This window comes from Sciurus vulgaris, assembly GCF_902686455.1.
Source record: "Sciurus vulgaris genome assembly, chromosome: 11".
NCBI classification, from domain to species: Eukaryota; Metazoa; Chordata; class Mammalia; order Rodentia; family Sciuridae; genus Sciurus; species Sciurus vulgaris.
In genome coordinates, this window is record NC_136472.1 from 103867231 (window position 1) to 103881760 (window position 14530).

Sequence of the window (14530 nt, forward strand, 5' to 3'; positions counted from 1 at the left end):
AACTGGAGCTGAGCGAGCTCCCGTATACTCCACCTATGATTGCCTTTGGGCTTATACTAGCCTTTGGATCACATCATCATGACTAGTATATGACTTTATTAAGATGGCATGTCACATTGAGTGTTAACAGCCCAAAAAGAGGAAAACTATCGTAGCCACTCTTTGTTAAACTAGCTATGTACGTTTCATGGGTTTTTTTAGTGTGTATATTTAGGTATACATTTAGAATATGAAATCACCAGAAGTAAAAGAATGGTGGTTTATTATAGTTTTACCTCTTTTACCTAGCTGTTACCAGTAGGATGATTAGGCATATTAGGAAATGATTTTATATGTTTAGGGTTTTAGTTAACTGCATTTTTAGGGTGATTTGAAAATTGGTAGGATAATGAGGCTGCTAGAAAAGCTAACGTAGTTTCAGACTGCATTCATAAATTTTATGGTTCTTCGTGGGAATTAATAGCCCTTTCGTTCTCCATATTGCTCAGAACACAGTTGGAATACTGTATTTACTTGACCCTGTTGACTGCAAAGTCAGCATTGTAAGAGGGACATAGTTGACTGGAGTGTTTCTTGCAAAACATGACTGGGATGTTGAAAATAACGGCCACAAATGGATAACATGTCATTTATATGTTAGTTGAAGGAACTGGTAATGTTTTAGAAAACAAGAAACACATAAGATCTGAAAGGAATCAGACGGAGACATGAGCCAAAGCCAAACGCTGGAGCAGTTCCGTTTTATTTTAAAAATGTACACACTTATATAGGGCCGGGAAGAGGCTGATCTGTTGGGGCATGAAACGGGGTGAGAGTTGATTGGGTGAGCCTTGTTGCTAGGGGCCTGGGCGGGGTGTCAAGTGCCGATTGTGCGAGTTTGAGCCCGCGAGAGAAGGTCGGTCAAGCGCTGAGTGGGAAAAATAAGAGCAGTGACCTTATAAGATCCTCATGAAAAAGAAACCTATTAATTGTCTTTGGCTTAGGGGGAGAATAAATTTTAAAAGGTGGATCAGAATATGGAAGAAACAAATACCTTTGACTGTAGAGTGGATGCGGTTAGGAAGTAGAACATGTCAAGGATATTGTCAGAGGTGGTGTAGTACTGAATAGATGATTGAACTAGTTGTCTTCTAATGCTTGATAAACCTTAACAACTGAATAATTTTGTTGGGGGTGGCAGTGCAAATAGAGTGTATAAATTATGTTTTAATATTTTATTATAGGTGCTTATGAATCACCAAAATGGCAAAGTATTTTATACAACTTATATGAACTTCTAGTGAATGAGATAAGTCATATAGGAAGTAGAGGAAAATACTCTGCAGGATCTCGTAATATTGCTGTAAAGGAAAATTTGATTGAATTAATGGCAGATGTTTGTCATCAGGTACAGTAGATCTTGTCACATTTTGAAATTTCCTGTTCATTTTCCTTTTGCTGGGTTTTTTTAAACCCTCTGCTATCATAAAAAGCCTATAATTGTTATTCCTTTCAAAATGTGTATATATGTATATATGATGTATATATAATATATAAATGTATATACAATATGCATGTATGTAAATGTATGTGTAATATATAAATATACATAAAGGTATATATACATTTTTGGAATTACCCTTTTTAAAATTTTTTAAAATTATCAATGGTTCTTTTATTTATTTATTTATTTATTTAAATGTGGTGCTGAGGATTGAACCCAGGGCCTTACACATGCTAGGCAAATGCTCTACCACTGAGCCACAACTCCAGTCCACCCTTCTTACTTAAAAGATAACTCTCTTTTGTACATATGGGCTTAATAAAACTAAACTAATAATGGACTTTTCCTTTTTTTTTTTAGGTACTGGGGATCGAACTCAGGGTCACTCAACCCCTGAGGCACATCCCCAACCCTATTTTATAATTTTATATTTTATATTTTATTTAGAGACAGGGTCTCACTGAGTTGCTTAGTGCCTCGCTTTTGCTGAGGCTGGCTTTGAACTCATCATCCTCCTGCCTCAGCCTCCCGAGCTGCTGGGATTACAGGCATGTGCTACCTCACCCAGCTTCCATTCTTTTTTTTTTTTTTTTTTTTTTTGGTGGTGCTAACACGACCCTAGCCATAATGTTTCTTTTGTTGTTAAATAAGAATTCATTTAGCATAAAGTTCACAGTTTTAATGTGTCTATTTCAGTGGTCATTAGTAATTTTATTGTTATAAAATCATCAGAACTATTTAGTTATAGAACATTTCCGTCACCCCAAAAAGAAACCTCATATCCGTTAGCATTCAATTACAATCTTTATCTTAGCGTCTAGCAACCAACCATAATCTATTTCCAGTGTCTCTGAATTTGCCTATTTTGAATGTTCCACAGAAATGGAATCATACAATATGTGGTCTTTCGTGTCTGGCTTCCTTCCTTTAGTATATCATACCACGAATCAGTACTTTATTCCTTTTTATGCCTGAATAATATTTAATTGTATTGGGAATACTATGTTTTGCCTACATATTCAGTTGGTGACCTGTTTTTTCTTTAGTAAAACTTTTTTCCCAGAGATTTGGTTAACATCCTAGGTTTTTATTTCATGTCAAATATTTATTAATGTTAAGTTTGTAATTTAATTCCTTTGAAAATATAAGTTTTTGCTTTAGTTTTAGATTTCTTGGTGCTTGTAGTAAATGTATCCAAAAATACCTAACACCTAATACATTACTCACTTTCTAAAAACGTCATTACTGTTATGTAAAATGTTTGTTTCTTACAGTTTATCATTTTTATATATTTTTATAACTTAATATTCTTGCTTTTAGTTCCCTGTATTTTCATTTGAAAAGAATTTTTTCCCAGGTGAAATATTAAAAACAATAGTGGTGGAAAATATAGACTTATTTTTATTTTACAGGTTTTTAATGAAGATACCAGATCTTTGGAGATTTCTCAGTCTTACACTACTACACAAAGAGAATCTAGTGATTATAGCATACCTTGCAAAAGAAGGAAAATAGAACTAGGTTGGGAAGTAATAAAAGATTATCTTCAGAAGTCACAAAATGATTTTGATCTTGTGCCTTGGTAAATGTCATCTTTTTCTTACTTAGTACCATTTCAGTCTCATTTCATTTTTTTCTGAGAAAACCTTTGGCAAAATCATTTCATCTCATTGGCTAGAAATGTCATTTGTCTACTCCCAAACCAATTATTAGCAAAGGAATTGTGGTGCCATGACAGGTTGAGGATAATCATTAATGGCTTGTTTCCTGGGGCCAGGGACAGGGCCAGCTTTCTTAAACATATAGACATAGCAAGTAAGAAGAGAGGTGCTGACTGAATGATAGGCAGTCAGTTGTTTCTGCCTTAAGAATTCACTAAGTTGTACACCTTAACAGGGAGACAGTTTGGTGTCATAGCACCTTCCTATGGAATTGAATTAGAAAGGAATTAAAAACACACTTCAGAAATCAGAATAATTTTGACCTTATGTCATAATGATAGGGTTTTTTTCTTTCTTCTCATATACCACTCACAGATATTTAAATAATTGTGGAATTCTGTGGAATCACAAAATATCCAGAAGTGTTAAATAACATGCCCAATGACATTTAGAAATTTAAAGATGATAGTCTTGTGATCAGTGCCCTTTTGATTTTTACTATGTTGATGGAATGTTTCAATACAATTGAGTTGTGAGAAAAAGGTATATTATTTTGATATGTGTTTCTTAAACTTGTGCTATTTTATAGTTGAAGGTACCTATTTCAGTTCTTTAATCTGTCCTTTAAGTCAAGAGTTATTTATTGAGTACCTGTTATATGCTAAGCATTACTTCTACAGTGATGAATAGCAAACAGTTTCTGTTCTTGAGAAGCACATTCTAGAGATTTCATAGCAGATATTTATTAAATTAATGGGTCAAAGAAAGGCAACTTTTTAGGTTTTTCTTGTTGTAAAGGAATGCCTTTGGTGACATAAGAGTAGGAGTGGGCACAATAACTCAGAAGTAGAATATTATTAATTTAATTATTCAGAATTTTCATTTAAGATAAACAAAATAGCTTACTCAGGTAACCAGAAGGTTGTCACTCTTCCTACCATTTTAGGAAGTAGGACCTAGTAAATATTAACGGCCATTTTATTATCTTTTTTAATGACTGTATTTATTTTTATGTGGTGCTGAGGGTTGAACCCAGTTCCTCACATGTGCTCGGCAAGCACTCTACCACTGAACCCACAGCCCCAGCCCTGACAGCCGTTTTATTTGGGGAACAATATAGAAATTTTGATAGTGATGCTTTTATTAAACTACTAGAAGTATATCATGTTAATATACTATGTATTTTCCTTTAACTTGTTAATGGGATTGAAAACTTTTCAGATAACTTCTTCCCCCCACCCCCTTTCTTACTCTTTTAACATTTTTCTTTTAGGCTACAGATTACAACTCAGTTAATATCAAAGTACCCTGCAAGTTTACCTAACTGTGAGATATCTCCATTACTGATGATACTGTACCAGCTTCTGCCTCAACAGCGACATGGGGAACGCACACCATATGTATTACGATGCCTTATTGAAGTTGCATTGTGTCAAGGCAAGAAATCAAACCTAGAAAACTCTCAAAAATCAGATTTAGTAAAGCTCTGGATTAAAATTTGGTCTGTTATATTTCGTGGTATAAGTTCTGAACAGATGCAGACTGAAAACTTTGGCCTCCTTGGAGCCATTATTCAAGGTAATTTAGTTGAGGTTGACAGAGAATTCTGGAAGTTATTTACTGGATCTGTCTGCAAACCTTCTGGGTAAGTTGAATATGCACTACATCAGATTTTACACACACACACACACACACACACACACACACACACACACACACACACTCACTCTTGATCATATTCATAGTTTATTACTTCACTTAAACATATAATTAAATTCTTTTTTAAGCTGCTTTTGTTGTTTGGCCAAAAAGACTTAATTTGTAAATGTGAATATAGTTTCCGTTGTGAAGAATTACTAATGCTAGTTTTAAAGAATTTCTTTAAAGAATTAGAGATTATATTTCTTTTATCTGCAGTTTACAATTATGTATTCAGTATTCATAGACCATATTTTTTATAGTACTGGGTACTGTTACTATAGAGATAGTTTTTTTATTAGAGTATTATAATTATATGTAGAGTTTGGGTTCATTTTGACAAAATGATACATGCAAGAAATTTGATTTCGATCCCCTTCTCTCTCCCTCTTTTCTCCTCTACTGATCTTCCTTTTACTCCTTTATTTCGTTTTTGGTTGGTACTTTTCTACATATACAAAAAGGTGAAATTTCCTTTGGTATATTTATATATGTACATAATAGGATTTTGTTAAATTCATTCCATATTTCTTCCTCTTTCTCTTCCTTCCTTCCTTTCTTCCCTCCTCCCCTCCCCCTTCCCTCCCTCTTATTCTCCTTGTACTCCACTGATCTTCCCTGTCTTTCTGATACTGTGTCCCTTCCCCCACTCCCTTCTTTCCCTTATTTTGATCTAGCTTCCACATGAGAGGAAACATTCAACTCTTGATTTTCATTTAGTATGATTTTCTCCGATTGCATGGAGAGAGTTTTTATCAAGAATCACCTCAAGTGTTACTAGACTTTTTATACACCTTTTTTTTTTTGATGAAATGTACATGACTGTCTTGTGCCTGTCACTGTCCTGAGTAGTGCAGGCACAGTGATAGATAAGCTTTCTGCTCTCATAGAGGTTACTTTTAACAGTTGTCTTTGCTTCTTTATAGTCCTTCAGTATGCTGCTTGACTTTGGCACTGACCAACAGTGTAGTTCCAGAAACAGTAAAAAAGGGAACAGAGCAGAATATATGTGATGTAAACAGAAATTTTACTTTAAAGGAATCAATAATGAGATGGCTGTTATTTTATCAGTTAGAAGATGACTTAGAAGACAATGCAGAATTGCCCCCAATTCTTCAGAGGTAATTTCAGCTTGTCACATTCTGTTTGGTTTTTTATTTTTTTATTTTAATTTTTTTTTTTTTAGTTATATACAGACACAATACCTTAATACCTTTATTTTTATGTGATGCTGAGGATTGGATTCAGTGCCTCCCATGTGTGAGGCAAGCACTCTACCACTGAGCTACAATCCCAGCCCCTTTATTTTGTTTTATAAGGCTCCCTCTACTTATTTGATCCCAGGTGGCTTTATTTTATGAAAATGCAAGATTTCCAATGTTTGGCCTAAATGTTATACATTATTTTTGTTTTTACTGTGTTCTGAGACTTTGTGCTTGGATCATTTCTGTAAAGGTTGTCTCACTGTGAGTATGGGGAATATATATATAATTCTTTTCAAAATTTTCTTTTCAAAATTTAATATGTGTAAATTGTACATATTTATGGGATACCATATGATGTTTTGATATACATTGTGTATTGTTTAGATCAGGGAAAACATATCTATTCCAAACAGTTACATTTATTTATAGTGAACACATTCCTGTGCCCATCACCAGAAATTTTTTCTCCTTTAAATTAGTACCTGTTAACCAACCTTTCCCACCACATATATTTCTTTGAGCATTTATTTTTCTTTGTGATCTTCTGTAAATAATTCCACTTTCTGACTCACGTGGATTCTTAATCCATAGTCATTATGATAGTATGTTCTGGGCGAAGTTTATTAAATTAATAGAATGAAGAAACAAGAAAGCCAGGCGCGGTGTGCACATGCCTATAATCCCAGCAGCTCAGGAGACTGAGGCAGGAAGGTCTCAAGTTCAAAGCTAGCCTCAGCAATGGTGAGGCAACTCAGTGAGACCCTGTGTCAATAAAATACAAAATAGGGTTGGGGATGTGGCTCAGTGACTGAATGCCCCTGAGTTCAATCCCCAGTAACCTACCCCCCAGAAAAACAAACAAACAAAAGAAAGACAAAATAGGACTTAAGCCATAGGATGGGGGACTAGAGCAGCTTGTTCACTTAACCTTTTCACAGATGCTGATTTCAACTTATGACTAGAGGGCCAACCTCTGGATCCTGTTTTTTGCTTTCATTTCATAATCTTGTTTATTTTAGAAATAATCTTTAAAAATTAAATATGATTCTGCTTCCAAGCAATTTTGGAAGCAATAGAAACATAATGTATATCCTCTTTAAATTCTCCTTTCAGATATTAAAAGATTCACTACAGAGGAAAACAGTTTTAATTTAGGATCCACATGTTAGAAATAAAATTTTATAGTTAAACATGTTAAAGAATGATGTTAAAGAATTTTTTAAATGGCTTATTGTCTTTTAATATAAAAGCTTTTTGTTTTTCTTGTTAGTAATTTTCCTCATCTCATCCTGGAGAAAATTCTTGTGAGTCTCACAATGAAAAACTGCAAAGCTGCAATGAATTTGTTTCAAAGTGTGCAAGAATGGTATGTTATCTAATAGAATTATCTTTAATAACAAAAATAATACTTTTATCAGGGTAGTGGCTTCATCTTGTTAATTATGATTTAATTGTTCAAGTTAAAAAAATCACGTGTTGAGAAAAGATATTTGTAATTCAGTGATTATAATCCATGTTCTATAACTTCAGATCAAGGTAATTATTTTCTAATGCTGTATAGTGTAATGTGACAAGTGTCAGTGGAAAAACTTGAATTTTTCTAATTAGGAATATAAACTTTATGTGAACTGAGTTCTTAGGTGAGCCATTTTTATATGTTACATAAAATGTTAGCTTTAAAAACTAAAAACAATTGAAAACAAAAATAAACAAAAACTTGGTTTTAGTTAATTGACTGTTGTCATTGCAATTGAAAATGACTCACTGGCATGAAGTCTCTGAATTTTTCAAAAGGGTGTAAGCATGGTATAGGACTAAAAAAATCCTGCAATTTGGAGAAATCAAAAATGAAAAAGGAATACCGTTTTTCTTTCTAATATTTTTTTGAATTGCTCATTGAAATTGTAATCTGGATTTCTTTTTATCTACCTGCTAGTAAAATTTGCTACTGAATAATGAAATTTAATATATAGGTATCAAAGACCAAAAAGGAAAACCATTTAAATCCTTTACCATTAATTCGTTAAGTGATCTTTGAATGATGTAGATGCTGTGTTGATGTCTGTGTCCTTGCCATTCCCCTCCACCCCTTCCACACACATAGTACTGAGGGATTTAACCCAGGGTCTTAATGAATGCTAGGCAGATGCTTTGTCACTGAGATATATCCCCTGCTCCTGTAAAAGTTTTTGCTTATTTGGAGACTGTCTCCCTCAGTTGCCTCGGCTGACCTTAAACTTGCCATCCTGGGCAACTGAGACATGTGCCACCACACCTGCCTTATGTTAATGTTTTAATATGTAAAACATTGCTAACATATGGAGAGAAAGGATTAGGTGGTTTGGTTATAAAAATCTCATTCTCTTGAAGTGAACATCATCAAAAAGATAAAGAAGAGCCTTCATTCTCAGAAGTAGAACAACTGTTCCTTCAGACAACTTTTGACAAGATGGATTTTTTAACCGTCGTGAAGGAATGTGCTGTAGAAAAGTGTCAATCCAATATTGGTTTTTCTGTTCATCAAAATCTCAAGGAATCATTGGATCGCTATCTTCTGGAATTAGCAGAAAAACTTCTTAATAATTACTCATCTGAGGTGAGATTTTAGAAAAAGAACAAAAGCCTGTATTCAATTTTGTAGATTGTTAATGAGAAATATGAGTAGAAAAAGGCACTAAAGATGGTGATAGGCTTGGTTTTAAAAGAAAAATGTCAAGATGTGGCAACATTTAGGGAAAACAGAAGAAGAATTTGAAAGGAAAACTGAAGAAGAAAAACTGAAGAATTTTGAGGCTGTCTCTTCTACCAGGAATTCTGGTAGAAATAAACAGTTATTTGGTTAGGTTAGTAGGGAATACAAAGGCTGGAATAGAAGAATTACATGATAAAACAAACCTCTCAATACCAAGGAGGGTGTTATTACATTAACAGGAGAAGATCTAATTTATTGTTTGTTTTTCTTTTTTGTGGTGTTGGGGTTGAACACAAGGCCTTGTATAGCCTAGGCAAGTATTCTGTCATTGAACTACATCCCCAGCCCCCAAAAGGTACAATTTAAACAGCTTTGTTAGATTGTGGTGCCATTGGAAGTGGAAGGAATGAATCAAACACCATTACCCTAGGTAAATGTATGATTAACAATGGTACGCCTCTACTTCATGCACCGACAGAGAAACAAGTTGTACCCCATTTGTTTACAATAAAAATAAAAAATTATAATAAGTGGACTGGCAATTACTCAGTTTTTAAAGGTCATTTAGGAATTTTTCAAATTTTCCTTTTACTTAAAAAAAAATTCCAACTTTGTGTGTACTATTCTCTTGTCAAAACTCCCATTTCTTTGAACTTGAAATGCATTTCTAAATTATCCACATGTTAAAATCCTTACTAAAACCTTTTTTTACAAAAAGCACAGACATACAAATTTTTCGTCTTTTAATTTTCTTAATACTTGATATTTCAGTCTTCTAAAATTTTTTTAAAATTGGTTTTAATTAGTTATACATGACAGTAGAATGTACTTTCTTGATACATATGTAAGTGGAGTATAATTTCTCATTCTTCTGGTTATATATGATGTAGATTCCCATAGTTATATATGTACATGGGGTAATAATGTCTGATTCATTCTACTAATCCCCCTACCCCCATACCCTCTCCCCTCCCTTCACTTCAGTCTTTACTATCTTCTTTGTTCTTATACACAGATATCTCTTAAACTCTACCATGATTTCCTAAAGGGTATATATATATTTATTAATATCTCTACAATGCCTCATTAAGTGATAAATGATAAATTGTTGAGTAAAGTAAAGCCTATAAGCTATTCAAGGGAGTGAATTCAGTAGTCAGGTTTATTTTAAGATTACAACCTGAAGAACCAAGAAGGGCAGTGTACCTGTTTCATCGGTCTTATTTATCATTAATTACTGACCTTCTTCTATATCATTATATTCACTTTCATTGCAAAGTAATTTTAGTTTTCTTTATTTTCCCCTAGAACACCATTTCCTATAATATTGAAACAAAATAAAATCCAAAAATTGTATTTTTCTGTGTAGTCTTCACACTTATACATAATTTTATAAAATTGTCTAAAAGTATCTGCTGGCAAAAATATTTTCCCCTAGTATGTGGAATCTAAATGACTGAATAAGTCAGGCATGGTCCTTCAGAAGCTTAAATCGTCCTTTTACTATCTCTCTATATGAATCTAATTTCTGCCACTTTAAAGGGAAATATCCTCCTTGGCACTAGGAGATACCTAAGCCATTTTTGTTGAAAATTCTGGTTATCATAACTCTGTAGTGATTTGTAGGTATTTTTAAAGATGCTCAGAACATTTCACCTTTAACTCAGTTAACTGAATTTCATTTCTTAGTAGGTACACAAAACTTGGTCTCACAAAGTAATTCTAGAGTACTCAGAATTACTTATGAAATCCATTTTTTTAAAAAAAACTTCTGGTTTTATTTTAAGATTACAAATTCAGAAACACTTGTCCGTTGTTCAAGTCTTTTGGTGGGTGTTCTCGGCTGCTTTTGTTATATTGGTGTATTGTCTGAAGAGGAAGCATATAAATCAGAATTATTCCAGAAAGCTAAGGTAGGACAATTTATCCTAAAGTTTTTCTGAGAAAATTGTTGTATAAGACAAAATATTATGCAGGTTTAGCATCCCTAATCTGAAAAGCTGAAATCTGAAATGCTTCAAAACCTGAAACTTTTTGAGTGCGAACATGACAAATACAGAATTCCACACCTGACATTCTTTGACAGGTCACAGTCAAAACATAGGCACATAACATGTACTTGTACAAGATTACCTTCAGGCTATGTGTAAGGTATATGAAACAAATGAATTTTATGTTTAGACTTAGATCTCATCTTCAGGTATTTCACATACATGGAAATATTAGAAAACCTGAAAAAATCTCAACTCTGAAACCCTTTGTCCTCAGCATTTTGAGTAAGGATACTTAGCCTGAATTTCTTTCATTTATACAGTCTGAAAAGCAATTATACTGTCTTTCCTTAAGATTTAAAATTTTTATGAGCCAACTATAAATAAATAAAATAATCTCACATTAAAATTTATTTTTATCCATGCTTTAAAAAGTTTTTCCTGTAATGATTTATCCCAAAGAATCCTTGATTAAAGGTATTAATCAACTAGGCTTTAAGCTTGAAACTTGTTTCATCTGTTTGTACACCACTGTGGTACAATTTGCAGTGAGAAAAGGGTATGAGATTTGTCATCATTTTGATTGTTCATAATTTTGAATTTTATTGTATAACCATATGCAACTTCTAAAAACATTTAAGTTTTGACTCTTAAGTGAATCTTTGAAAAGCAATACTAAAGTATAATTTTAACTGGAATTTGTATTTTTTTCTTTTATTGTTCTTAATAGTCTCTAATGCAGTGTGCAGGAGAGAGTATCTCTCTGTTTAAAAATAAGACAAATGAAGAATATAAAATTGGTTCATTGAGAAATATGATACATCTGTGTATAAGTTGCTTGTGTAACTGTACCAAGGTAAGGTATTCTTACTTGGTAGTATAGCCTGTTTATGGGGTAGGTTACTTGGTGGTGCTGGTGTGTTTGTTGGTCCATTCATAAGTTTATAAACTGATTTAAAATGAAATGGAGTGCTAAAGAAAGGTAATATCCAGAGAAATAAATAAATATGTAACCTGAGTTTCTCATGAAACTAACTTCATTATTTCAGGAAAGTAGCTGAGATTGTCTTAGCACTTGCATATATTACTGCTTAGATGAATCTTTCGTTGCTAGCATATTTTCATTCATTTAATAAAAATTTGTCATCTAGTATGTAATGTGCATAATGCTTCGGGAGGGTTAGTGAGATAAATTAACTCCAGCACAAACTTTTCTTTCTTTTACCCAGATGATCTTACACAAAATTTGATGGAAAGTGATACTATGTATAATCGGTGTTTTGATTTCGAGCAGGCTTGTAGGTTAACTGAGCCAGACCAGAGTGTTGATAATAATACATCAGTATTATTAACATACATTTTTTGGTTTTGTGGTTTTTTTTTTTTTTTTTCAGCATTTTGCTATAAATGGGGAAGGAGAAAAGTGTAAAAGTAAATTCTAGCTTATAATTGTTACTTAGGTTTGGAATGAATAATAGCTGAAACTTTAATGTTGTTTAGACTAATGAAAGACATTTGCTATAGTTATTATTACTCTAAGAAAAGAGGTTAACATTTTTGAAACAGCAGTTTTGAGCTAATAGTGAGCTCTTTATCTACATTTTATTTAAGATAGAGAAAATATTATTGCCAAGAATGATTGTTTTTATTCTTTGTGTTTGTCACAATTATAGCAGAATCCAAGAAAGATTGTATCTGGCTTTTTCCTACGATTGTTAACATCAAAGCTGATGAACGACATTGCAGAAATTTGTAAAAGTTTAGTAAGTATGCTTTTCTGCAACCATATTGCATTGTTTCTAAGCTTCCCTTTTTGGTTGAAATAGCAAATAGGGATATGTATCACAGTGTATAACAACTTACATTTTTTTAAAACTTTTTTATACCATTATGTGGTGCTGAGGATCGAACCAAGTGCCTCATGTGTGCTAGGCAAATGTTCTACCACTGAGCCCCAACCCCCAGCAACTTACATTTTTATAAATGTGAAAATTAAATAGTTATTTGGTTTTGGGGGAAATATATTTGATTACTTCTTTTTTTTTGTTTTTTTTTTTGTTGTTGTTTCTTATTTTCTTTTCTTTTTTTCTTTTTTTATTTAATTGTAAACAAACAGGATACATGTTGTTTGTTTGTACATGAGTTAAAGGCATACCATTTGTATAATCATAAGTTTACATATGGTAATGTTGTTTGATTCATTCTATTATTTTTTCCCTTCCCCCCCACCCCTCCCACCCTTCTTTTCCCTCTAAACAGTCCTTTCTTCCTCCATTCTTGTCCCCCTTCCTAACTCTAACCCTAACCCTAACCCTAACACTAACTCCCCCCACCCTCCCCGTTATGTGTCATCATCCACTTATCAGCGAGATCATTCGTCCTTTAATTTTTTGAGATTGGCTTATCTCACTTAGCATGATGGTCTCCAATTTCATCCATTTGCCTGTAAATGCCATAATTTTGATTACTTCTTAATATCAATACCTCGGATAGTTCCTGGGTTTTAGTTTCCCAATAAAAAATAGACTGAAAAATTGGGGACTAATCATCCAGGCTTATAACTATTTCTGTGTGATCCTACAGCAAAATTAAAAATAATTCTGTCATCTTTAAAAATCTGACAAACAGGGCTGGGGAGATAGCTCAGTCGGTAGAATGCTTGCCTTGCGAGCACAAGACCCTGGGTTCGATCCCCAGCACCACAAAAAAAAAAAAAAAAATCTGACAAACACATAACATTGCCAAACAGGCAACATGTTTTTATTGTGATAGTTTTCTTCTTCTATATAACTGGGTTTATACTTACACTGTACCTTTTTTTGTTGTCTGAAACAGTACCTTTTGCACATTGCAGGTACTTGGATATCTATTACGTATAAAAATACCCATTTAAAGGATGTAGGAAAAATTCTAGTAAGGAACTTGCTTATTCAAAAGGAAAGTGAATTTTACTTCTTTCTTTTTTTTTTCAAAGATAGGGTCTCTCTATGTTGCCAAAGGCTGGCCTCAAACTCCTGGTCAATTTGTCTTCCTTCCTCAGCCTCCTGAGGAGGTAGGACTATAGGTGCTTCAGGTGCATGCCACTATACCTGGCTTGGATTTTACTTTTTGAGGGATGTTGTCATCCTCCAAAAGTCATAGCAGTTTATGCTTTTTTTCCCACATCCCCGCTAATTTGGGGTATTATATAAAACTTTTTAAAATTTAATTTTTGTATACTCAAATTATAGTTGAAGGTATTTATGGGGTATAGAGTGGTGACATAGTATTCGAATACAATGAAATAACGATTGAACTTCTTTATGTAAGAAGTTATTTTAAAAATTTATGTATTATTCTATAACCTAGACATATTTTATATACCCATTTTCTTTTGAATTTTGGATCAGGCGAATTTTAACTACACTGTGCTTCTCATAGAAGTCAACTTGAATATCTTTATTTTTCTTGTTTGCAGGCATCCTTTATCAAAAAGCCATTTGACCATGGAGAAATAGACTCAATGAAAGATGATACTGATGAAAATCTAAAGGAGGTGAAGGATTCATCTTCCATGGATCTTCTTAAAGATTACCCTGTTGGTAGTGTGAGCGATGCAAGTGATTCTGGGGAGAGCCAAAGTACTATTGGTAAATACATCTTTATTAGTTGAGAGTTCTTTTACCTCTTTATAATAAAAGGTCTCACTGGTGTCAACTTTATGCTTTTATTTTTCTTTAGTCTGTTAGGATTGCTCATTTACTGTATACTTTCCATTTTTCAGATTTTTAGTTGAACTTAACTAGTTTTGTTTTGTTCTT

At 33.2% G+C, this 14530-nt stretch overlaps 1 protein-coding gene across 1 annotated transcript in view; it reads left to right on the forward strand.

The window, feature by feature from the left end:
* ATM (ATM serine/threonine kinase) overlaps positions 1–14530 on the forward strand; it is a 143107-nt gene that overhangs the window by 26854 nt on the left and 101723 nt on the right. The window contains 10 exon segments of the mRNA XM_079101572.1: positions 1224–1387; positions 2896–3065; positions 4418–4789; positions 5769–5963; positions 7318–7413; positions 8418–8643; positions 10527–10652; positions 11461–11586; positions 12404–12493; positions 14188–14359. Coding sequence (XP_078957698.1) covers positions 1224–1387; positions 2896–3065; positions 4418–4789; positions 5769–5963; positions 7318–7413; positions 8418–8643; positions 10527–10652; positions 11461–11586; positions 12404–12493; positions 14188–14359 — 1737 coding nt within the window.